At 48.0% G+C, this 25107-nt stretch overlaps 1 protein-coding gene across 1 annotated transcript in view; it reads left to right on the forward strand.

Moving 5' to 3' along the window:
- Nucleotides 1-25107, forward strand: part of TSPAN5 (tetraspanin 5) — a gene marked incomplete at both ends in the record, with an annotated part of 184088 nt that overhangs the window by 135869 nt on the left and 23112 nt on the right. Inside the window, one exon of the mRNA XM_080697447.1 lies at nucleotides 10046-10096. Within this exon, the coding sequence (XP_080553573.1) occupies nucleotides 10046-10096 (51 nt within the window). The remainder of the gene's footprint in view (nucleotides 1-10045; nucleotides 10097-25107) is intronic.

Genomic DNA, 25107 nt, shown 5'->3' on the forward strand with positions numbered 1-25107 from the left:
GAAGCATTATATCCTCCACGCCTTTGTCTCCTGCTCCTCACGCCCGGCATCCTGTCACCTCTGAAGACTCCAGTTTTGCTTTTCAGTACTCACTTCCACCCACTCTTCCACCACACTGCTGGACATGACCAGGCCTGGCACTTCCAAAGCCGCCCCCTTCCACCCCCTTTCAGTTCCTGCAGATCCACTCTGAATGCTCTTTTCTGCAGCCCACAGCATGAGTTCTCCAAAGTCCAAATCTGATCAAGGCCTGCCTGCCCAACCAACCCTGCCCACCCACCATCCGTGGGTAATGACTAGATTCCTTACAAGGCCCACAGGGGCTGGCCTGTGCGCGTGTGTCTAATTGCTATCCTGCCCGCCATGCTTTCCTGCCCCCACCTTCCCCATTCTCTGAGCCCCCATCACACCAGTCCCTGTAGAGATCTGTTTATCTGCACCTGCTCCTTTCACTACTGGGACTTTACACATTCGCTTCCCTCTGCCTGAAACACACTCTTCCCTCCTCCCCCTTTGCAGTAACTCCTCACCCTCAGACCCCAGTCTGTGTGTCTGTCATGCAGGGAAGCCTTCCTGGATGCTCCCTGGTCAGATCTCTCTCACTACCTGCCTTGACCTCACCTGCTTCTCCTTTGCTGCATCATTACGGGCAATCATTCCTTTTATTCTTCAATGATTTGATTATTGTTTCTCTTGACTGGACCGTAAGCTCATTGCAGGCAGGAACTGTAAGAGAACCTGGTCTCTTATTTCCATTTATTTCAAGAGGTAACCAATGTCTAGCACCAAGTAGGAACTCAGGAAGATTGCTTGAGGATTGAAGACGGATGAGAGAGTAGATTTTTGAAGTAGCCAGTTTTGTACTAGTTAGAATGGGGCACTGGTTCATTTCCAGGATGTTGGAGGCTCCAGGATGACAACAACTAGATATGGAAGAAGATCTCTTCCATCTGTAGGTCTCAGAGAAAGTGGGGCAGAATTCCACCCTGTCACCTCCTGGGGCCATTTTCTTCTCTAGTTTTTCTCAGAGATTAGCCCTGGTGGCTCTTGTGCCAGGCCAGCAGGCTCCCATCCCTGTACTACTGTTTCCACAAAGGGCCATTCTTGATCCTGTCAGGAAAACTTATCTTTGATGCCTAGACATTAAAGGAGCTATTTAGACTCTTAGAATATGGGCTTCATCACACCTCTCTATCCCTGAGCTTGTTCTGTGGAGAGTTTGTGTACACTAGGAAAGTACCACTTGAGCATCCTTAATCTAAACATCTGAAATTCAAAATGCTCTGAAATCTGAAACTTTTTTTAGCATCGTGTTGATATGAGGAATGTTCAACTGGTACTGTCTGTGCAAATATTTCAAGATCCAAAAAACTTCAAAACTCATAATGATTCAGGTCCCAAGCATTTTAGATAAGGGGTACCCAGTCTGTACTATGTTTAGAGCTTGGGCTTGAGAAAACAGACATCTTAAGCAACCCTGTGTGATCCTGGGAAAAATACTTAATATTTCTGAGCCTGTTTCCTTATCTAAAAATGATAATTCACTACAATACTGCATGGGATTACTGTGGGATACTGTAGAACAGCCCTATTTTTTACAATGTAATGCAAGCCACAAATATAGTTTACATTTTTCAGGAGCCGTATGTGAAAGATAAAATGAAACTGGTAAATTAATTATAGTTAACATAACCCAGTAGATCCAAAATTCTACTATTTTAACATGTAAGTAGTAAACAGTTACTAATAAGATTTTACATTCTTTTTCTTCATCTTACATCTTCACATCCAGTGTACATGGAACACACTCCCCAGCACTTCTCAGTTTGAAATAGCCACCCTTCAAGTGCTCAATAGCAAGTGGCTCCCACATTAGGTGGTGCTATTTTAACTAATTGATATAAAATTCAGTAGCTTAGCTCATACATATATTCAACTATCTCAGCCTTTTGGCTAAGATCACGTGTTAACATTCAACCATTATTGAAAAAAATTGTGTGTGTGTGTGTGTGTGCATGTGTGTATGTGTGTGTGTATGTGTGTGTGTGTGTGTGTGTTCATGTGTTACTGGGAATTGAATCCAGGGGCATTCTACCTCTAAGCTACACTCTCAACCCTTTTTATTTTTGTTCAGAAACAGGCTCTTGCTAGGTGGCTGCAAGTCTCACTATGTTGTGTAGGCTGTTCTAGAACCTGCAATCCTCCTGTCTCAGCCTCCCAAGTACTGGGATCCTGGCTTTGTTATTCATTTTGAAAGAAATTATTCAGGCTTGGTGGTGTATGCCTATAATCTTGTAATATCAGTACTTAAGAGGCTGAGACAGGAGGACCCGCAAGTTCGAGACCAGCTTCAGCAACTTAGCAAGGCTCTCGTCCATGTAGCGAGACTCTATTTGACAATAAATAAACAAAAAATAGGGCTAGGAGTGTAGCTCAGTGGTAGAAAGCCCCTGGGTTCAATCCCCAGTGCCATAAAAAAAGATAACAATTTGGGTAGACAAACATTTGTAATGAACATTTAGATGTATTGTCATGTGGAAAGTTGAGAAGATGTCTCAGGCTTGTTTCAAAAGAATAAAGAGTTGCCTGTAAGAATTCTCAGCCATTCCCTGTCAGGCAGCCCCTCTGGGTTCCAGTGAGGTCAGTTTAGTGGTTTATGGCAGTCTTTTCTTTGGGAGGTGGGGAAGGGGAGACTGAATATGCTTCAAGTGCTGCGTGCCTGTCTCTGGTTTTTGGCTCTTCTCTGTTTAATTATTTGGAGCTGGAACGACTTGATTTTAAAACAAAACATATGGGCTGAGAGTAATTGGGAGGACATTTGCTGGTGATGTAGCACCAAAGGTATGTATCAAGTTGAGGCCCCAGCCCCGCACCACTTGCTTGCTTAGGTATTGAGTACTTTCCCAAACTTCAGATTGTGTTCTTTTTCCAAATTCTTAAACCCTTGTTTGGAAGATCACAGTCAAAGCAGGAAATACTGGAGCAAGACTGAGGAAATTGTTTGTGATTCTTCTTTAAATCTCTCTCTCTTTTTCTTTTTCTCTCCTTGTTGTGGAAAACCATTGATTTCTAAGCTATTTATTGATCTGTAAAAGAAAAACGATTTTTGACAGAGCCAAGAGAAGAAAGAAGAACTTTAAAGAAGAGAAAGTGACCTTCCATTGAATTTCTCTCTTCTTCCTTCCATGGCTGATACCGTCACGGGGAGCTGGTAGTTAACAACCAGTTCTTAGCCTTTCTTTACTGCTTCAAGGCCTCCTTCACCTTCTTGGAGAAGCATATATGATGTCATGGCATAACCTGTGTTGTTTTACCCTCACTACTGTGATGTTCTGTTTCCAGGGGTAGAGAGGAATGGGAACTTAATAGGACTGGTAAGGACACATGTCCATCTTTTTTGCTGTGGGTTTTTCTTATATTATTATTAGGGATTGAACCCAGAGACTTTCAACCTTTGAGCTACATCTTTGAGCCTTAACCTGGCCCTTTTATTTTTTATTTTTGAACCAGGGCTCACTAAGTTGCTGAGAATCTCACTGAGTTTGTGAGGCTGGCCTGGAACCTGCGATCCTCCAGTCTCAGCCTCCCGGGTACTGGGAATGCAGATGTGTGCTACCGTGCTCAGCACACATGCCCGTCTTAATCAAATCTCTACTCCTCCAGTTAGAAGCTGTGTGTCTCTAAAGTTATCCGAATGCTCTAAACCTCATTTTCCTCTTTCCTAAAACGGGAACAGTAGTCGTATATTTTAAAATAAAATTGTTGTGAAGCTTAAAAAGACATTTCCTGCAAAATACTAATAAGCACAATGCCTGGCAAGTAACAAATACGGCTAGGTCAGGGCCCTCAACAGTAGCCTGTCCACCCTCTTCAGGAGCAAGAGGGATAGTTGACCACCATGTCCTCTGCCACCATATCCCGTCATTGCTTGTGGTGCCATTGTGACTAAGTACTGGATTAAGGGAGGTGGCCCAAGCTTGATGAAGAGCTGTAGTGTTAAAAAGCAGCCCTGTCACTGGAGTGAGTGTTTCTCGCTGTGTGTGAGTCAGAGCCTCAGCCCTACTTTCTGGGCCTTCCACGGATCCGTGGGGTCCTGCACAGCCATTCACCACTCTAGTTGTGTTAGCATCTACAAACATGATTGTAACATACTGAGTTAATTGTTTTATTTTTGCACTTTTGTTATTTGGGATCTGAAACATCAAACTAATCATCACTTTGGGATCTAAGAGGGACTGACCACAGATTTTCTCTCAAGCTGTTGAAAACAAACAAAAACATCTTTCTAAACACTTTGCAAATGGCCCCCCTGTAGCAGCACCAGGAGGAAGAATTGGGCTTTAAGGTTTTGCCAAGTCAAAGATATGATGAAGAGCCGGGCGTGGTGGAGGCTGAGTCCTGGAGGATCACGGTTCGCGGACAGCCTCAGCTGCTTAGTGAACCCTCTGCAACTCAGTGAGACCCAGTTTCAAAATAAAGAGTAAAAAAACTAGGTCAGGGCGTATAGCTTGGAGGTCAAATGCCCCTGGGTTCCATCCCCAGACCCAAAAAAAAAAAAAAAAAAAAAAAAAAAAAAAATATATATATATATATATATATATATATGATGAAGCTTTTCTGTATAGGGGGTTAGAATGCTTTACCTACTTCTTAATTGTTGGAGCTTTGGGAAGTTCTACTCTTTTGGTTGGTATTTGTTGGTGCAGTAAGATCATAGGGAAGTTCTACTTTCAGAACACCACCGCATTTCAGGGTCGTTAATTGTCGTCTTTCAGTCCCTTCATCCCCTTGGCTCTGGCAGTTTTTGAGGCCCTGTTCGGATTTATTAGCTGTTACTTCCAGAATGACATGAACGCAAAGACCCCACCAGATAGATGAGTCTCAGATTTCCCTGAAACCATGATAGAACTACCACCCTCATTCTCGTTTTCTCCACACTCTCTATGGACATTCTTGACATTTAACTTAAGATGCTACCAAAACAAAAAAAAAAACCAGCCGCCAGCTGACCGAACCCGCCTGTCAAACTGCCCACTCTCTTTCCACTTCGGTGTTTGGAAAGGAGATTCAGAGTTGCTATTGCCAAGTAAAGATGAGGAGTAAGACTAATCTTTCCTCGTGGCCACTTATACCTCATCCCGACCATTGGGCTCTTATTGGATGGACAGCCCTGTGTCATCTGTCATCCACTCTATAGCAGCCCAAAGGCAAAACACACCACTGTTTAAGTACCATCAAGGAGAAAAACCAAAGTAGGAGATACTACCAATTTTAGTGTGCAGCCCAATTTCATAGATGTTAAATTGTAAGGGAGAAAAATGTGACTCTTAGAGCAGATGGGATACAGTGAGACTAATTAAAGTGGAAAGTGATAAGTAAAATAAAAAATTAAATGCGAGTAAAATAAAAATAAGTGAGTACGGCAGAGTATGAAAAACACGAGAGAGGTCCGGTACACATGGCATGTAAAGTTTTAATGGCACGGCTCTCCCGGGGATCAGGGCGAGGCACTGTGGGGCCCGCGCGCCTGTCCGAAGCTAGAGGACGTGGGCTCTCCTTTTAAAGGCATGCATCTCGCGAGATGGGGGTTTACTCGCGGGAATGCCCAATTCTCGCGGGGGTTTCAGCCCCTCCCTTGCCCTGCAGAGGTCATGTGACACAAAGTCACATGAGTGCAGGACCCAACTTAACATTCCGGCCTTTTGATGGTAGGGATAATGGATGGCGTTGGACCCTCTAGCTTCTTCCTGCTGTCAAGGGGCGTCGTCAGGGGCCCCAGGCCGGGAGGAGTTGGGAGTCCAGTCCCCCAGAAGGGGTGCAGGTGGGTGCATAGCTGCAGTGCGAATTGGAGGTTACCCTGGACAGCTTAGTGATGTGCACTTGAGGAGGCTTGAACAGGCAAGGGCTATTAAAGAAAAAAACAAATCATGAGATTGAGCAGGCGACCAAAAAGGAGACTGGTTTACTCAGTACCTGGAGAGCTACCCTGAGCTGGCAAAGAGGATGGAGGTTGAGGGATCCAGGAGCCATCAGTCTTCAGCCAGGCTGAGTAGGGCCAGCGGCGGGGCCTGGTCTGGAAAGGTGCTCCCCCTGTGTTGAGGCACCTGGGGCTCACCCTTTTCCAAGGGCATTGTTCCAGTGGCCCTCCTGGCCACACGCCGAGCAGTCTGATTGGTAGGCATGGCTTTGCCCCACTTGAGGCAGGCTCCTGGAGGTAGTTGTTGTTGCAGTCCTCCACACCTAGGTGGCGCTCCAGGGGGCTGAGCCGCCACCGCCAGCCAAAGGGCAGCTACCAGGGATCTGCTTTTTGGCAAAGTCAAGAGTGTACGCTCCATCTCCGCCTGTTTCTCTCTGGAATTAAAACTTAGATGCCATGTTAAGGTTCTGTCAGCTGCGACAGACCTATACTCACAAAGAGCACGTCCCGAGACGGGTGTCCAGCAAGAATGGCAACGCGGACTCCGCACGGGCAGACAGAGAGTGTCGCCCCAGCCCCGGCCTGTCGTTTCCCGCAGCACCTAGGGCGCGCCCGAGCGGGCCACCCAGCAAAATTGCAGTCTGGCGCAGGCCAAGATGGTGACTGTGACATCACCAGGCAGTGACTACGCGCCATCACAAAATGGCAGCTGGCGGGAAAATAAATGGAAGCTGATGGGGGAGAGCATTTGGAGGGATACCAGACCACTTAGAAAAGTTCCTAACTGTTCCTGGGCCACCGCAACCTATTTCCCAACTCGTATCAAGGCAGACAGGCTCTCAGGGCATCTGCTAGTATAAAGGTTCGACTCCCCATAATTGGTTCGCGGGCGGAAACGAAGAACAGGAAATGGGCGTCCCCGATTTCCCTGCTCAATCGTTCGGAAACGGAGGTTAAGAGATAGGGAAGAACGTCTTCATTCCTTCTCAAAACCGGAGGATGACCTGGTCATCCGCAGCGTGGTCCCAGTGGACCATGGGACAATGGGTCACCAAGCGCTTGGATTTTAAGGTCCCAGTGGACCGGAAGACCCAAGTCCGGAACCCGCTAACCAAGGGAAGGAGGCAGTTTACCGGAGTATAGTGATGTCGGCCAGCGCTGGCTGTGACAGAAGTGCTGAGAAGTTGCTGGGGGCGCGGTGGAGCCAGGGCGCGCGGATGCCGGTGGCTGGTGTGGACGGCACTGGCGGCTGGCGCAGGTGGGATCAGTGGGGGTGCGCAGGCGGCATGGCTTGCCGGGCCCGCGGCGTGGAGACAAAATGGCTTCCAGGCACGCGCCAGACGCTGAGGCTGGGCCCCAAGGAGCACCGCCAGTGAGCCTGGCTCGGGGCGGGTGGGGCAAACCGGCCAGAGGTCCCGGCGGTGACCGGAGAACCAAGCTGGAACGGTGCTTTAGGAGGTCCAAGCGGCAGGCAGAGGTCCTGGCCCGCGCAGGCGGTTGGCAGGCAGGGCAAGTGCCAAGCTGCCTGGCTCGGGCCGGAAAGATGGCCGCCAACTCCTAGGATTGGTTAGGAGTGGAAAGTGGGAGGGATTAAAGATTGTGAGGCCTCCAGTGAGGCCATGAGGTGGGAGGGGTTAAAGATGGCGAGGCCTCCAGTGAGGCCATGAGGTGGGAGGGGTTAAGGATGGCGAGGCCTCCAGTGAGGCCATGAGGTGGGAGGGGTTAAAGATGGCGAGGCCTCCAGTGAGGCCATGAGGTGGGAGGGGTTAAAGATGGCGAGGCCTCCAGTGAGGCCATGATGTGGGAGGGGTTAAGGATGGCGAGGCCTCCAGTGAGGCCATGAGGTGGGAGGGGTTAAGGATGGCCAGGCCTCCAGTGAGGCCATGAGGTGGGAGGGGTTAAGGATGGCGAGGCCTCCAGTGAGGCCATGAGGTGGGAGGGGTTAAGGATGGCGAGGCCTCCAGTGAGGCCATGAGGTGGGAGGGGTTAAGGATGGCGAGGCCTCCAGTGAGGCCATGAGGTGGGAGGGGTTAAGGATGGCGAGGCCTCCAGTGAGGCCATGAGGTGGGAGGGGTTAAAGATGGTGGGGCCAAGATGGTGGCCCCCCAGTGATTCCACGTGTCCAAGATGGCGGGCCAAAGCTGGCGACCCCCCCCCCCCAGTAATTCCATGTGGGTGCTTACCGGAATGGCCAGGCCCAGGCAGCAGGGGTGGGCAGGCACAGGATGAAGGGCGCCAGGGCGCGAGTCTGAGTGGAGGAACCAGCTGGAGCGCGGGCTGGACTTGGCGGGCTGGGGGCTGTTTAGCAGAGTGGCGGCCACCTAGATGGAGGAGGCAGGCGGCCCCGGCAGGCGGGTCTAAGCAACGCCAGGCGCGGAGAAGACATAGGCGCGTGGTGTGGCGCAGTCCGCGGGCGGCGCGGTCCCATTCCAGTGGCGGGCAGCGTGGGCAGGCGGGAACGGCGGTTTTAGGAGGTCCAAGCGGCAGGCAGGAGCAGAGCAGGTGCCAGCATCACCCAAGGAGCCTGGCTCCAGGCGGGTGGAACTGGCAGCCTGGCGGCAGGCGGAGCCTGCATGCCCCGGCAGTGGTGGCTACGGCCGCAGTGGCAGTGGAAGATTGCCATCGGCACTCCAGAAGAGAGCACGTGGGCAGGAAAAGATGGCCACTGGCTCTCAGCAGAGCGCAGGGCTGGAATGATGGCCGCAGACTCTCAGCAGAGTGCGGGATCAGAAAGATGGCCGCGAGCTCTCAGCAGAGCTCGGGGCTGGAAAGATGGCCGCGGACTCTCAGCAGAGCCCGGGGCGGGAAGAAGGCCGCCGGCTCTCCCGGAGAGCGCGGGGCTGGGGAAGAAGGCTTACGGTCCGGGCAGGCACGAGGCAGCAGCGGCGGCAGTGGTGGGAGCAACGCCTGCAAGCGGAGCGCTGGTGTGGGACCTCACAGTCGAGCTGCTGGCGGGTCGGAGAGTCCGGGGCTCAAAAAGAGAGTAAAAATAAAAAGAAAAAACAGAAAAAAAAAAAGGAAAAAAATGGGGAGGGACCCAAGAGTTTTCCCGGCCAACGCACCAAATGATAAGTAAAATAAAAAATTAAATGCGAGTAAAATAAAAATAAGTGAGTACGGCGGAGTATGAAAAACACGAGAGAGGTCCGGTACACATGGCATGTAAAGTTTTAATGGCACGGCTCTCCCGGGGATCAGGGCGAGGCACTGTGGGGCCCGCGCGCCTGTCCGAAGCTAGAGGACAAGGGCTCTCCTTTTAAAGGCATGCATCTCGCGAGATGGGGGTTTACTCGCGGGAATGCCCAATTCTCGCGGGGGTTTCAGCCCCTCCCTTGCCCCGCAGAGGTCATGTGACACAAAGTCACATGAGTGCAGGACCCAACTTAACAGAAAGTCTTCCCCGTGATCAGCTGCTCCCTTCCTGTGGCCACCCCCATCCTCAATGCAGCTAGTTGACAGAACCTAGCGAAGTGGGTGAGTGTGTATGCGAAGGGTGTCTGCACTGGGCGGATGCCCCAGTTGTGCATGAAGTTATGGGACAGAGTTTAGACCAGGAAAAGTCATGGAAACCCTCTGAACTACAGTGTGATTTTCTGAAGAAAAAAAAATGTTGGAATCTCTCTGGATCATATTGAACTTGATAAGATGCTTCTTACCTTTGAAGGAGTTATGGAGGGCTGGTGGCTTCTGCATGCCCCCTGACCTGGGCATTTTATAATGGTATGATAGAGCAGAGAGGATTGCTGGCTCCTCTGTAGTCATGCCCTGCTTACTCGTTTTCTAGTGAATGTCAGTGCAGATTCATGGGGACACTCACTTTTTTCGGCCTTACCCCAAGGACAATACTCTACATTACTTATAACTTGTTTTATTCCAGATTCTACCCAATTATTATCCTCATAATTTGAATACTTCTAAGCACCTTTCTTAAGGCTGTAATAATTTTAAGGCAAGGGATTATGGTATTTATTTTCCTGGGTGGTTGCTCAGATTTTAGAGAAAGCTGGCCATTTCCCATCCAGGTAAACTGAAGAACTAAAGACCCTATTGAAAATATTGCTGATACATATGAGTGAAAACATAGTGTTTACTCTTGTACTTACACTGCTTTCTTTTTTTTTCTTTCAGTTCTTGGGAATAGCATTTCTTGGAATTGGCCTGTGGGCGTGGAATGAAAAAGTAAGTTGAAAATGCTCACCTTTCAGTTAGGAGCTGTACATTATATGTCTCTGTCCTTTCTGTCTTTGACAACTTTAGAGTAAAAAGAAACCTGTCTCTTTAATGAAAGAAAGTGTCCTTAAATGATAAATCTCAAGTTCTCAAAGATTCTTCAGGAATGTAGCCTAAAATGATTACTGCATACAAAATAATTACAAATCTCTGTCATGGATGACAGATAATGGGTCAGTACTTAATCAGTTAACCAGAGGCTCATGTTCCCATCAGATATTCCTCACTGGGGCACCAGCATTTCAGTAATGCTGATAAAATATTACTAATCCCTCTTCAACATTTCTTTTTGTATTTTCTTTTCTTTGTTATTATTGTTATTAAACCTTTAGAAGATGACTCAAGCCAGAAAAAAATTGTCTGTTTGGTGTGTTGTGTGGTAAACTGTTAGCATGTGGTATGAAGGAAGCCAGGTATAAGTTTATGTGTGAAAAATATTAGTTAAATTCATTAATGCTAAAGAATATAAAAGGTAGCTGTTGATTGTAAGCTTAAAAACAATTCAGTTTATGGGCAAATACAAAATAGCAAAAGGAGAAATCTGGAAATGGTGTGGCATATTCCAAGTTAGGATGGTGACGCAGTGTCATGGTCTGCCTGGTCTGTGTGTGTGCTTTTTTTTTTTTTTTTTTTTTTTTGATACTGGGGTTTCTGGAAGCCCTTCCACCTCCGGGCTATACTCCCAGACCTATTTTATACTTTTTTTGTATGTGGAAACAGGGTCTCTTAAGCCAGCACGGCTGGCTTTGAACCTGTGCGATCCTCCTGTCTCCGCCTCCCAAGCGCAGGGATTACAAGCGTGCGCCACCATGCCCAGCATGGTCTGTGTTCTAAGCAAGGAGCTCATGAGAACCATGTTCTGTGTTTACACCCCCACCGTACTTCCTATTACATCTTTTGATTTTTTTCTCAAAAACTTTCAGGATACCACTACAATTTAAAAAATGAATCCAAAAACTATTTTTCTTCCTTGTTTGGAAGTGAAATCGCCTGCAGCATTTTCTTTCTCTGGTATTTGGCGACAGAGTAAAGCCTTCTATTTTCCACCTTGTGAGAGTGAGAGGGGGTTTGGGGTTAGCTAAAAGTAATTGTAAAGGGTTAGCTTAGGTTTCCAAGAGGATGGGTTCTCTTATCTGTCAGGTATCCACCCTCTGAGCCTGACCTGCAGCCAGAAGTTCTTCTGATGTGATAAATGTATTAAGAGCCACTATCAGTAGATAGGAATGAGAAAAGAGCTAATGCGTTCCAACAAATAAAAGAAAATCCGATGTCAGTGGGAATTTCCACAACTAAAACAAGTTCGTATTGACCTCCTAAAATAAAACTCAGATCCTGAATTTTGAGTATGTGCTATTGGCTGGCTCACCTGCCATGACAGGCTCTGGCACATTCCCTGAGGGGAGGCACATCTCTCTTTCTCTCTCTCTCTCTTTCTCTCTCGATCTCTCTCTCTCTCGATCTCTCTCTCTCTCTCTCTCTCTCTCTCTCTCTCTCTCTCTCTCTCTTTCTCTCCTTCCCTCCCTCCATTCTCCATTCTTCCCTAGTACAGAATGCTTCTATAGTATATAAAATATTTTATGGAAAATGAATCAGCCCCAGCAAACAGGGCAGTGATAATATATGAAGTAAGATGAATTAAGTTCCCCCAAACAGAGATAATTTTATCTCCAGAAACTTGCACATTGAATACTAATCTTCTCTTGGATTTTGATTAGCTTCTTCCTTATCCTGCTTAAGCTTAGGGATTTGTATTGGTGGAATCTCAGAAATTTCCCTTTTAAAAGCCCTCTGGTTGGTTAAATGCCAGATAACATAACTCTTTATAACTTCTTTAATAAGTGTCCATTTCTGTCTGCTTTGAAAAAATACTAGGAAGTATTAAATAAACTGTCTATTCTAGCAATAAATAGTTGGTCATTTAATGATTTTTTCTTTTATAAAACTATAATTATTGGCCAGGTATGGTGGCTGACGCTTAAGCTGAGACAGGAGGATCGCAGATTGGTGACTAGCCTCAGCTATTCAATGAAGTCCTCTGCAACTTATTGAGACCCTGTTTCAAAATAAAGAATAAAAAGTAGGGCTGTGGGTATAGCTCAGAGGAAGAATGCTCCTGGCATTCAATCCCCAGTACCACAAAAATAAATAAATAAGTAAATAAATAAGCAAGCAAGCAAAATAAAATATTAGCACACACATATATAATTATCTTTTCATTTCATTGGTTGCCTCAAATGTCTCCTCTCTGATAAAATCACAACTTTCTAAAGTGGCAGTGTCTCACCAATATCAGAGCAATAGAGTGGCAGCCCCTGTCCCCACTATCACCAGGTATAGATCTCAGGGGCACCCTGTCACTGAGCTAAATTCCCAGCCCTTACATTTTTTATTTTGAGAGAGGGTGTCCATAAGTTGCCCAGGCTGACCTTGAACTTGCGATCCTCTTGCTTCAGCCTCCTAAGTAGCTAGGATTATAGAGTCCTTGGGATTACAGGCATGCAGCACCACATGTGGCTGATGGTGTTTGGAGAGAGCTGAAATAATAATAAAATACCAGTACCTGAGTAGCTAAAATAAGATCTGGGGCCAGGGGTGGGGATTGAGGCCAGCCCAAGGTAACTTAGTGAGACTCTATTTCAAAATAAAAAGGACTAGAGGGTGTGTGTAGTTCAGTGGTAGAGAGCTGCTGGTACCACACACACACACACACACACACACACACACACACACACACACACACACACGTTGATGGAGAAGGCTGGGCTAGCAGTTCCTTCTTTGTCAGGGCCACTATTAGTAAATAGAAAATTTCTCTCATTTAGCTACTAGGTAGCGGAACTTCTTGAGCAAGGACCAGACAAGTGTAGCACAGAGCAGTGAGGTGGAAGTGTGCTCTGCTGTGCGGGAACCCAGCTTTGAGAGCACTGGTTGTGTCTGTACCCTGGGCATGGGGGATTCGGCAGAGAATGACGCAGAGTCCCAACCTTATGAAGCCTGCACTCTTGGGACAGGGCAAGAAGCAGGCAGCCAAGAGCATGCATCCAGGCACTGGTGAGTGCTGGCAAGAAACATTACAATCCAGGAGCAGTAGCACACACCTTTAATTCTAGTACTTGAGAGGCTGACACAGGAGGATCACAGGTTCACGGCCAGCCTCAGCAATGTGGCAAGGCCACCAGCAATTTAGTGGGACACTGTTTCAAAATAAAATAAAATAAAATAGGACTTGGGGTATAGATATAGCTCTGAGGTAAGCAGGTTCATGGATGCAATCCTCAGTACAAAAAAGGAAGGAAGGAAGGAAGGAAGGAAGGAAGGAAGGAAGGAAGGAAGGAAGGAAAAGAAAGAAAAGGGAGTGATTAAGCAGAGGGTCAGGGCCACCTATACTGGGAAGAGGAATCTGTCTTAGACGGAGTGGGTGGCAGCAGCCGCCTGAGGACGCAGCCCTGGAGCAGAGACTGGTGAAGTAGGGGAGATTCACAGAAAACAGGGGGAAGAGGGGGATGAGCCTGCGTGGTTCTACCATTTTATACTTTATTCGATGTCAGGAAAGCTAGTGGGACTGGGCATGCAAGAGAGGGGACAGGAAGTAGGGGACATGGTAAGAGAGGCAGGCAGAGCCATGCAGAAGTCTGGATACCATGGAGGAATGAGAGGAATCCACCGTGGTGTTTGGGATAAGCAAGTGTCCAGATCTGCCTCTTTCCTTTTCTTTTCTTTTCTTTTCTTTTCTTTTCTTTTCTTTTCTTTTCTTCTTCCTTCCTTCCTTCTTTTTGGTACTGGGGATGGAAGCCAGGGGCATTGTACCGCTGAGCAACACCCCCAGCCCTATTTTTTTTTTTTTTAGTGTGTGTGTGTGTGTGTGTGTGTGTGTGTGTGTGTGTAGTACTGGGGCTGGAACCCAGAGGCTTTTCTACCTCTGGGCTATAATCCCAGACCTATTTTATACTTTATTTGGAAATAGGGTCTCACTAAGTTGCTGAGAGCCTCACTCAATAGCTGAAGCTGGCTTCGAACCTGTGTGATCCTCCTGTCTCAGCCTCCCAAGCACGGGGATTACAAGTGTGGACCACCATGCTAGGCTTTAGTCTTTTTATTTTTGAAACAGGGTCTCACTGAGTTGCAAAGGGCCTCGTTAAGTAGCTGAGGCTGTCTGCGAACCACGGTCCACCTGTCTCAGCCTCCTGAATGCTGGGATTACAAGTGCGCAACCCCCACCCCCCCACCCCCTCGCCTGACTTTTGTTTTAAGTGATCTCTTTGCTGTGTGGGAGAAGAACAAGCTGTCAGGCACAGGGGCTCATGCCTTTAACCCAGTACTTGGGAAGCTAAAACAAGAAGATCATAGGTTTGAGGCCAGCCTCAGCAACTTAGTGAGGCCCTCAGCAATTTGATGAGACCTTATGACAAAATAAAATAAATAAATAAAATGGGGCTGGGGTGTAGTTCAGAGGTCGAATGTCCCTGGGTTCAATCTCCAGGACCATAGCAAAGAAGGATAGCAAAGAGGGAAAGAGGGAGGAAAGGAATGAAAAGGAAAAAAGAAAAGAAAAGAAAAAAGAACACAATTCTGGGGTGAATGTTTGTGTCCCTACCTAAATCCTACGTGGAGGCCCTAATGCCCAAAGTGATGCTGCTTGGAGGAGAGGCTTTGGGAGATAATTAGATCATGAGGGAGGAACCTTCATGAATGGGGTGAAAGCCCTTATCTGCAGAGGCAGAACAGAGGTGATTTCTCTACCAGGAGAGGACATGAGCAAATAACCAGGAAGAGACCCTCGCTAGGCACCAGGTCAGCCAGCGCCTTCAGCTTGGATTTACAGCCTCTAGAACTATGAGAAATAGTATTGCAATTGCATATTAGACATAATTATTAAATATTTCATTTTATCTAAATTCCAAATTGCCCGTGAAGATGCAGAGGATGAGCATGTCTCCAGGGGAAGCTGTTTTTCAGCAGTCATGGGAAGTGGCATGAGTAGTGTTGTAGCATGAATCACCTATGTGACACCCTTGCGACATCCAGCCGTAATGAACTCATTCATTCAAATAACACTTATCGAGCGCCTGGCGTGGGCCAGGGCTGTGCTAGATCTCAGAATATGAAGATGAAGTGAAGGAGCCGCAGTCCTCAGGGAACGTACCTCGTTGAAGGAAGCGTATGCGGAGATACATAAATACATACATATGGGTTCATAAAAGAATACGTTACAATAAATGCTAGTTAGGAGTGTTCGTACATTTAATTCCCACAACAGATCCCTTGCCATTTCTGTCTCTTTGGGCTGCTCTTGTTGGAAAGACTTTCCTTCCACCAAATTGGAATCAGGTCTCATTAGTTTTCACACATTGATTCTGGCTCTAACCTGTTGGATCCTACAGGCTGTCATTCTACACGTTACCCTCAAGGTATTTCGGGATTGAAGGCTGGCTCATTTGACATTTCTCAGCTGAAGGTCTCCCATTTGAGTGGCTCTCATGGGCTGTGGGCTGGGGTCCCTTCATCGTCTTGGTGCTGCCCGTCTGCATGTCTCTGCACTCTTGAGAGGATGCTTTGGGGGCCATAGAGAGTATGGCTGACGTGTGGCCCTCCTCCCCTTGTCTAGTGTCACGCAGCTTGAGACACACTGTGGAACACTAAGTCTACAGCTCACACACCCACCTCCTGCCCGGCAGGTTTCCAGAGTCAAATGCCACCTCTCCACCTGCTGAGATTTCTCTGCACCAGAACCTGCTACCCAGCAGGTCCCCTCTCCCCTCAGCTTGGCCTCCCCTGTGCATCTTGACCAGCCTGCCCCCACCCTCGATTCCCCCTTTGATAGGAGGCCCTCTTGTGGCCTGTTATTGCCAACGCCTCCTGGGGGATCCTGAATGGTAGCTCTGGGGTGGACCCTGGGATGTTCAGTTTGCTTCCGTCTCCTCCCTTGGCCTGGATTTTATTTCATGACCACTGATAAAACCCATGATCTGTTGAACAGGCCAAGGACAACCCAGCAACATGTCACCAGGATTTTCCTCACAACATGTGCTATTGGCTGTCATTAGCCAGGCAGTTTCTCGTCCATCTACCTGTCAATGAATCAGACCATGTCGCTCACCATCTTTGTAGATGGACTCCAGGACCTCGTCCTTTGCTTTCCCTGACTGGCCAGTCTAAGGATGTAATGGTTTCTGTCACTAGCTAGTGACAAATCGAGCCCATGCTGGGTCCCGGAGCACCTTACACTCTCACCTGACTCAGGAGACCTTATCAGGAGAGGAGCAACTAACAGGACTAGAAACACTTCTCTCACTTAGCTTCCAAGGGCTCGTCTCCAAGTGCTCCTGCCTGCTTCCACAGCATTGCTACTTCCACACCACCTCTCTGGCCTCCAAAAGTTGGGGTGCCCCAGGCCTGGACTTGAGACTACTTCTCTGTCTCATGCTCCAGGGAATCTCAACTAGGCTTGGGGCCTGTGCACTACCTATTACTTGTGACTTCCAAATTCCAGACTCATACCCAGTAGCACACCCAGTGTCTCCACTAAAATGCCCAGCAGGCTCCATTACATATCTGAGAAGGACAGTGCCTGTGCCCTGTAGATTTGTTCTTCCAGCTGAGTAAATGACACCTCCATCCTTAAAGCTTGCTCACAAGTCCCTGACACCCATTTTATTTTTTCTTGTACCACATTCAGACCATCAGCAAGTGCTGTCAGCTCTACTTAAAACTGCTGTGAGAATCTCATTTCCTTTTACCACCACTGTTATATCCTGGTCTGTGTAGCCACAACATCCTGCCTGCATTAGTGTAGAAGCCTTCCAGTTATTTCTCTGCCTCTGCTCTTGCACCCCAAACCCCACCCCAGGCCTATTCTTGCAGTAGCCAGTGATCCTTTAAAAACATAAGGCAGAGCCAGGTATGGTGGTGCACATTTGTAATCCCAGCATTTGGGAGGCTGAGACAGGAGGATTACGGCTCACAGACAGCCTCAGCTACTTAGTGAGGTCCTTTGCAACTCAGTGAGACCGTTTCAAAATAAAGAATAAAAAATAGGACTGGGTGTGTTGCTCAGAGGTAGAATGTCCCTGGGTTTCATCCCCAGTACCCCCCCCAAAAAAAAAAAATCATAAGGCAGGCTGGGAGCAGTGGCGCATGCCTGTAGTCCTAGTACTTGGGAGGCTAAGACAGGAGGATTACAGGTTTGAAACTAGCCTCAGCAACTTAGTGAGATCCTGTTTCAAAATAAAAAATAAAATTGGTCTGGGAGCTGTAACTCAGAGGTAGAATGCCCCTTGGTTCAATTCCTATTACCAAAAAAAAAAAAAAAAAAAAAAAAGGCAAGCAAGCAAGCCAGGCCCTGTTGCTTCTCCCTCCAACCCTCTAGTGATCTCGTCCTTTGACATAAAGCTGTGTGTGGAGCCTCTGTGACTTTGTCTTCTACTCTGAGCCCTCCATTCCCATGCACCAGCCCCCACTTGCCATCTTGCCAGTCAGCCCACATCCCAAATGTGCCCCACGGTCCAGGGTCCTTGCACCTACTCATCCCTGCCGTGTACATGGGTCCCTGGAGCCCCCCAGCGGTGCTGGCCTCTCCTTCCCTTCCTGGCCTCTGCTCAGATGCCAGCCTTGTCCTTAGGCCTTTCCTGTCTGTTTACAGGTAGCCATGCTCACCCGCCCTAGCACTGCCTTCCCCTTTCCTTGTGTTTTTTCCTCCCCATAGGACTTATCACTGATCCAAAAACTGTGTTGCTTTTCCCCATTAGTAAGCAAGCTCAGTGCTGAGTGCAGGGGCACACACTTGAAATGAATCCCAGAGGCTTTGGAGGCTAAGGTAGGAAGATCACAAATTTGAGGCCAGTATGGACAAGTTAGCCAGACACTGCCTCAAAATAAAATAAAAATTGCTGGGAATGTAGCTTGGTGGTAGAGCACCCTGAGTTCAATCCCCAGTACTAATAGATAGATAGCCAGACACTCTCACTGCTCATAAGGGAAGGGGATTTTGTTTCCCACTATATTTCAGTACCTAGAATATTAAATGGCACATGATGGTATTTAGGATATACAGTCTATGAAAGAATAAATAAGCCAGGCATACTGGTACCCATGTATAATCCCAGTACTTGGGAAGCTGAGACAGGAGGATTGCAGGTCAGCAACTTATGTGGTCTTCCTCTACTTAGTGAGACTCTGTTTCAAAATAAAGAATAAAATAGGACTGGGGGTGTAGCTCAGAGGTAGAATGTTCCTGGATTCAATTTCTAGTACCATACACACACACACACACACACACAAAAAAAACCCGACAAAAGAATGAATGAGCTGGGCGTGATGTACATACCTATAATTCCAGTACTTGGGAGTCAGAGACAGGAGAATCACAGGTTCAAGAACAGCCTGAGCGATGTAGTGAGACTTTGTCAACTTAGCAAGACAGTGTTTCAAAACAAAGAATAAAAAAGGGCTAGGAATGCAGCTCAGAGGCAGAATGCCCCTGGATTCAATCCCCAGTACAACAACAACAACAACAACATCAACAACAACAACAACAACAACAACAACAACAGAATGAGCGAATGAGCAATGAAACATCCTTTTAACCCTGGCTATTTCATGGCCTCCATCATTGAGTTTTGAAGATCAGTAGCTGCCTCAGATCTCTAGCGAGACTTCTGATAGCATAAAGGGAAGTAGAATTGTTTCTTAGTGGTACAAATAGAAAATTTATAAACTCTGCTAGAAATAGCATATTTTTACATTCTGGATATCAAGAAAGAAAATTGCCATTTATTTCTGTCATAAAATGGGACTCTGAGTAGGATTACATGTCATGGGCAAATGAAGGTGCCCTTTCCTTTCCATTCTGTCCAGCAGGTGTACTTATCCTCACCTCTGGGTGGGCGAGGCGGGAGCCAGACATTGCAAAGGGTCACAAAGAGGGCCTGACGGCCGACTTGTTGAGGGGAAGTGAGAGGATTCCTGTTTTTTAAATAGGACAGATGCCTTTCCCTGATGCTGAGTGTGAGTTGGGGGTGTCTGCTGCTCGCCCTAACACAGCCCTGCCACTGGGCATAGGGGACAAGCAGACCTGGCCTGAAAGCCCCTGAGGACAGCAGCCTGCCTGCTCTGCCCAGCTCGGCGCCTTCTGCACATAGAATGCCAGATGTCTGTGACTGAAGTAGAGTATGCAAAAGAGCTCTAGGCCACACAGGCAAAATAGCTCCTCATAAAAGGGTTTCGTTTTCATTTCCGAGATCTCTGGGTTGGGTTAAGTTTTCAGAGAAGGGTGGCTTTTAGTTTCACAGGTGGAGACTGAGGTGTAGCGAGTTAGGCTGGCTGTTCTGCCTGCTCTGGTTTCCCGCTCAGTCCTCCACCATCCTCCCTCTGCTCCTGGGATTGGGCTCTTCAGGGTCTGGTGGGAGAGTCATGCACAGAGCCAGTGCTGGAAGAGAGGAGAAGTCAGTGCCCTGTGGCTTTTCTCCTGGGCAGGTGGGGAGGATGCTGTCCCTTGGAGGATTCTTCTGCCCACTGTCAGTAACCGGGAGTCTCATTCCAGAACCCTCCAGTTGGTTCCTAACAGTCCCACAGTAGACTCAGCCTGGGAAGCCTTCCCTGTTTTCCCAGTTAGAGACCATGAGATTCAGGGTCCGGTAGTGGAGGCCCAGCGCTCGTGCCCAAAGGGAGGCAACGTGTGGAAGCAGCCACCAGGCGACCTGAGGAGAAAAGCGGATGCCTCCACTGAAGCCGCTGTAAGGAGCCATCTCTGAGACGCTGAAAAGACTTCTGCAAACATCCCATTCTGTTTCCCCAAGTGAAGTGTGTTTGCTCTCTTCCAAAGTTATCCGCATAATCCCTCCGCTCTCGGTGGCATCTAGAGCTGGACGCAACAGCTCTTGGCCAGCGCCTGCAAACCTGCTCAAGTCAGCTCATCAAGCAATACATGACATGTGGGGGGAAATCAAGTCTCCTCTCTTGTGCATCGCTTTAAACTTTATTCAGGGAGGTTTCTTAGGAACAATAACTCAAGCGGGTGAAAATTTTAATGACTGTCATTTACTCTCAGATATCACTGCCTCCTCTTGCTTTGAGGCTCAGACACAGGCTCAGTCACTACACAGGGCTGAGTAATGAGCGGACCAGAAACCTCACTTCACACACGCATGCTCGCGTGTTCTCAGGTCCCAGCCAGCCGTGTGCTGAGTGGGGGCAGGGACGTGGCTTGGGTCCCCTCTTCCTCCCCAGCCCAGGTCCTCAGGACCTTGGGGGTGGGCTCTGCTCTCTGGGTCTAGCAGAGGGGGAAGGGGAAGATGTCTTGGTGCTTTTGAACTTCCCTGCTCAGGCCTCTGCCTCCTGGTTCCTCTGAGTTTGGCAGCATCAGGGTGGCCTCTACTCAGACAGAGTCCTCTTCCTCAGCCAGGGTGCCTGCAAACTCCGCCTTCTGAGGCGTCTTCTAACCACTGTGGACGGCCCTATCTGACAGGTCAAGACAGCCCCAGCTGCCTCTTCGGTCACTCTGAGGGTATCCCACCAAATCCCCATGCACTCCTCTGACCACAAGCAGTGGGTCAGCCTCTCTAGATTTCCACTCACCTCAGAGCTCCTCCTGGTTCCCCTGAAGCACCTCTCCGGGCTCAGGGCAAGCAGGAAGGCGCCTCCATCCTGCCCTCAGTCCTGGGGTGTGGTGTCACACAGCACAGAAGCTCTTTCTACTGAGGCCCCTCAGTGCCTCACCTGTCCTCCCTCTGAGAGGAGGACACGCTTTGCTTGTAGCCTTGGTGGTCGTCAAGGGCGGGGGGGGGGCTGAGCTCCTGCACTTTTTAGTTTTCATGATCAGTGAAATCTGAGGCAAGACTATTCTAGCATCACATTACATACACTTTAAAATTTTATAAACAGATATTCAATGTGACGTTAGAGCTAAGAATCGCCTTACCCTTTGCTCCTTGCTGTCTCCAGGCAGCTGAGCAGGCCGCTGCCTCGCTGGGATGATGGTGCCCACTGCCCACGGCTCCATGTCACTGCCTTGGCACAGGCTCTCAGCCGCTCTCACCTGGAGCACACAAGCACCCCAGGGGCTTCCATAGTACCTCATGGTTGCCCCCAAAGGCTCGCTCTCTTTCTTAACTTTTTGGTGTATTGTAATTGTGTATGATAGTTACATTTGCATGTGCATGGAACATGTAGTCTGTTTTCTCCTCCTCTTCCCTTTCCCTCTTTCCTCCCCACTCCCCTTCGCCTACTCTACTGGTCTCTTTCCTCATTCGCATGACATCTCTTTTCTCTCTTTCTTTTTCTTCTCTCAGGCTTCCACATGTCTCGAGAGGAAGCCTGCAGCCCTGGCTTCTCTGAGTTTGGTTGATCTAATTTAACATGAAGCCTTCTCCAGTTCCATCCATTTTCCTGTAAATAAAATAACTTTGTTCTTCCTTATGTCTGAGTAAAACTCCACTGCATGTATATGTCGCGTATCCTCTTCATCCATTCATCTGTTGATGAACACCTGGCTTGGTCCCCAAATTTGTCCGTGGGTTTGTCTATTTGGTATGGCTTGTGCTGCTATAAATGCTGATACGCACATGTCACCATATTTGATCTCGATTTTTTTGGAAAGATGAGGGTGCTATAGCTGTCACCTGGTGGTTCCATTTCTAGTCTTTTGAGGAGCCCCCAGGCTGATCCCCAGTGGTTGTGCTAATGCAGACCTGCTTGGGCCTTCCTCTCCTCATAGTGCCTTTAGATTCAAATCCATCCTCACCCGCCAGCCTTTTCTCCTCTCCCAACTTGTCCCACTCGTGCATGGACACCCTCCTGGGCCAGGTCCTGCCGACTTGTCTTCGCACTTGCTGAGAAGACCTTCTGCCCTTCTCTCCATGGCGCCCTGTGCCCCCTCTCTGTCTTGTGTCTCCCCTAGACCCAGCTCTTGAGGATGTCGCTGCATCTTCCACTCTGTATTCCCCTGACTGGTGCAATACCTGGACCCCCACAGCAGATCCCTGTCCAAGCACTTGCTCAACTGAACGAACAAGTTATAAATCTCTGTGGTTCCAGAGTAGATGGTCACTGCCATGAGGCCATACTTAGCATTTATTACTTTAGTTTTGGGGTACCATGTTCCATACCCATCTTAGTCTGCTCAGCCTGCTGTGACAAAGTACAATAAACTTGGTGGCTTTAACAACACACATTTATTTCTCACTGTCCTAGAGGGTGGAAATACAAGATGAAGGTGCTGACCAAGAGTTCCTGGGGAGGGCTCTGTGCTTGATTTGCAGATGGACTCCTTCTTGCTGATCCTGACATGGCAGAATGAGAGAGGGTGGGCTCCGTCTCTTCCTCTTCTTTTGAAAACACCTCTCCCATCATGGGGTTCCACCCTCATTGCCTCCCCCAAACCTTATCACCTCCCAAAGGCCCCATCTGCAAATAGTATCACACTGAGGGTGAAGGCTTGAATAGAAACTTGGGGTGAGGGGGACATGTTTAATCTTCTATTTTTTTTGGTACTGGACATTGAACCCAAGGACATTCTACCTCTGAGCTACACCCCAACCCTTTATATTTATCAGGGTCTCACTAAGTTGCTGAGGTTGGCCTTAAAGCTACAATCCTCCCAACTCAGCCCCCCAAATACTGGGATTACAGACATAAACCACATGCCTGGCCACAACAGCCTCTATAACGGTTTCAGTTTAGCTGTATATTTAGACTAGAATGTTGCTAGGTAAGTCTTCAGTCTTCTGGATGTGCATATGAAAATATCTGGGGAATTGCTAGAAACATGGGGCAGCTGCTGAAAGGTGGCACATTGGTATGTGGCTGTTTCTGTGTTTATGGGACAGCCACTCACTCGTGTTTGTGTGTGGGGACAATGGTTTTGTGCCTGTGAGTGGTACGAGCTGATGGGACTCGGTGCCGCTGGCCTTCTCAGCAGTGCCTCAGCTGTAGGATCTTATGTAGGTCTAAAAGGTGACTGTCCATCATCCACTCCTCAAAGACAGCGCGTGACCATTTTTATCTGCAAAAACGGACTGAATCTCACTGATAATTTTTTATTTTACTTTTTCTATTCCTTCCTTTCTTTCTTCTTTCCCTTGCTTTTCTTAGTCTTCTTATTTTGCCCAGGTTGGTCTCAAACTCACAACTTTCCTTTCTTAGCCTCCCAAGTATCTGGGACTACAGGTGTGTGCCATTGTGTCTAGCCATGCTGCAAACCTTTCTTGACCAGATCGACTGAGAAGGAACCATGTGCCTTTGAGCAGCCAGTCGTGCTAAGGACTTGCCTGCCTTGGCCAGGCCGTGGCCAAAGCTGCTCATGCTCCCTACATCTTCTTGGACTATTTAAGTCTAACAAACTTTCTTCTTGTCCCTGGTCCTCTCTCGGCCTCTGCATCAATTCTGGAGATAGATGGAGGTCCTGAGTTTTACAGAGTGGCTTTGCTGTGTAACTTTCTTTGAGGGTCTTTGATAAGTTTTTCTAGGGATAGCCTTCTCCGAGGCCCTTGAGGGCATTGTTTCAACCCACGTTTCCAATTCTTCAGGACAGTGCCTGTCTAAGTAGCTGCATTTTAAAAAAATGTCATACCTTGGCTTGGTTGTCACAGAACATGCTTATAATTCCAGTACTTGGGAGATTGAGGCAGGATGATCACAGGTTTGAGGCTAATGTGCAATAACTTAGCAAGACCCTGTTTCAAAATGAAAAATGTTTTAAAAAGAGGCTATGGTTGTTAGCTCAGTGGTAGGATGCCCATGGGTTCAATCCCCAGTACCACCCAAAATAAACAAAAAATAAGAAAAGGGAAAAAAAATCTCAGTGAGGAAATGCATCTCTTGCTCTTACTCTAGGGAAATTTTCGTCCCCCCACCCCCAGTGGAGTGGATTAATGGAAGGCTATGTGAATCAGGATCCGTTCTCATAACTCTCAAAGGGGCCCATCTGGCCTGGCTTCGCATACACATTTCATATGCTGCCTATCTGTTTCTCATCCAGCAGCTGGAAAGAATGTGCTTGTATACGCAAAAGCAGAAGAGCCCCAGACCTCAGGGTGTATTCGTGCTATTTTTGTATTTTTTCTGTGTGGGTTGACAGAGAAGAAACCGAAGCTTGCCAGGTGGCACACAGAGCCTGCTCTGTGCTGGTGGTGAAAAAAAGCCACAGACACTCCTGAAGTTTATTGGTTTGGAACCCTTTAGAGCTTTGTTTGCCTTTTTCCTTTCTGCCCGTGCACAGAATCCTCTCTCAAGAAGAAACCTTTACTCAGAACACCTTTATTGGAAAACCATGGGGATTCAGAGAGGGCTACTTAAATTCCAGATATAGCAGAATGATTGAGGTGCTGATGAAGAGATGGAGATGGAAGGGACGGTTGGCTGATTTTTCACATTTTTCTTGAGATATGCTATGTTGTTCATCGAACCACTAAGCAGCCACATTGCACAGGGGAGAGAAGCTGGACGGCCATTCACAAGAGCGGTGACTACCACACCCCGCATGGCCATCGCCCCAGGCAGCAGAGGCGTCCTTGCTCCTGTAACACACACTGCCCTGACCACGGTGGTGCCCACGCAGCTGCTGCAGTGCTGACCTCTCTGTGTCCTCTTGGCTTCTGCCCACTCGTGCTCTGCCTGGTCCAGCTGTTCTCACTCATGGCTTCCCCTTCCCTTTTCTCTGTGTGTCTTATATCATTTCCTGTTCCCCCACAAACATCCAATGACCACCCTCGGTAACTGTGACCCCCATTAACACAATATCAGGTGTGGCCACAGCTCTCTTCAGAAGGGGCTCAGGCAGGGCTAGCGCTCATCAAAATAAATTCTCCTCCGACAGGCGTGGGTTCAGCACTCCTCCCAGGTGTTTGTAGTCTCCAGCACCATCTTGTTTTAAGGTCATGGTGATGACAGCATTGCTGCTGATAAACTTTCATTGAAATTTTGTGTGTGCCAAGCACTTGACATAGTGTTTGGATTTACTTGGGTTA

The sequence above is a fragment of the Muscardinus avellanarius genome, assembly GCF_963383645.1.
Source record: "Muscardinus avellanarius genome assembly, chromosome: 6".
Classification (NCBI taxonomy): domain Eukaryota; kingdom Metazoa; phylum Chordata; class Mammalia; order Rodentia; family Gliridae; genus Muscardinus; species Muscardinus avellanarius.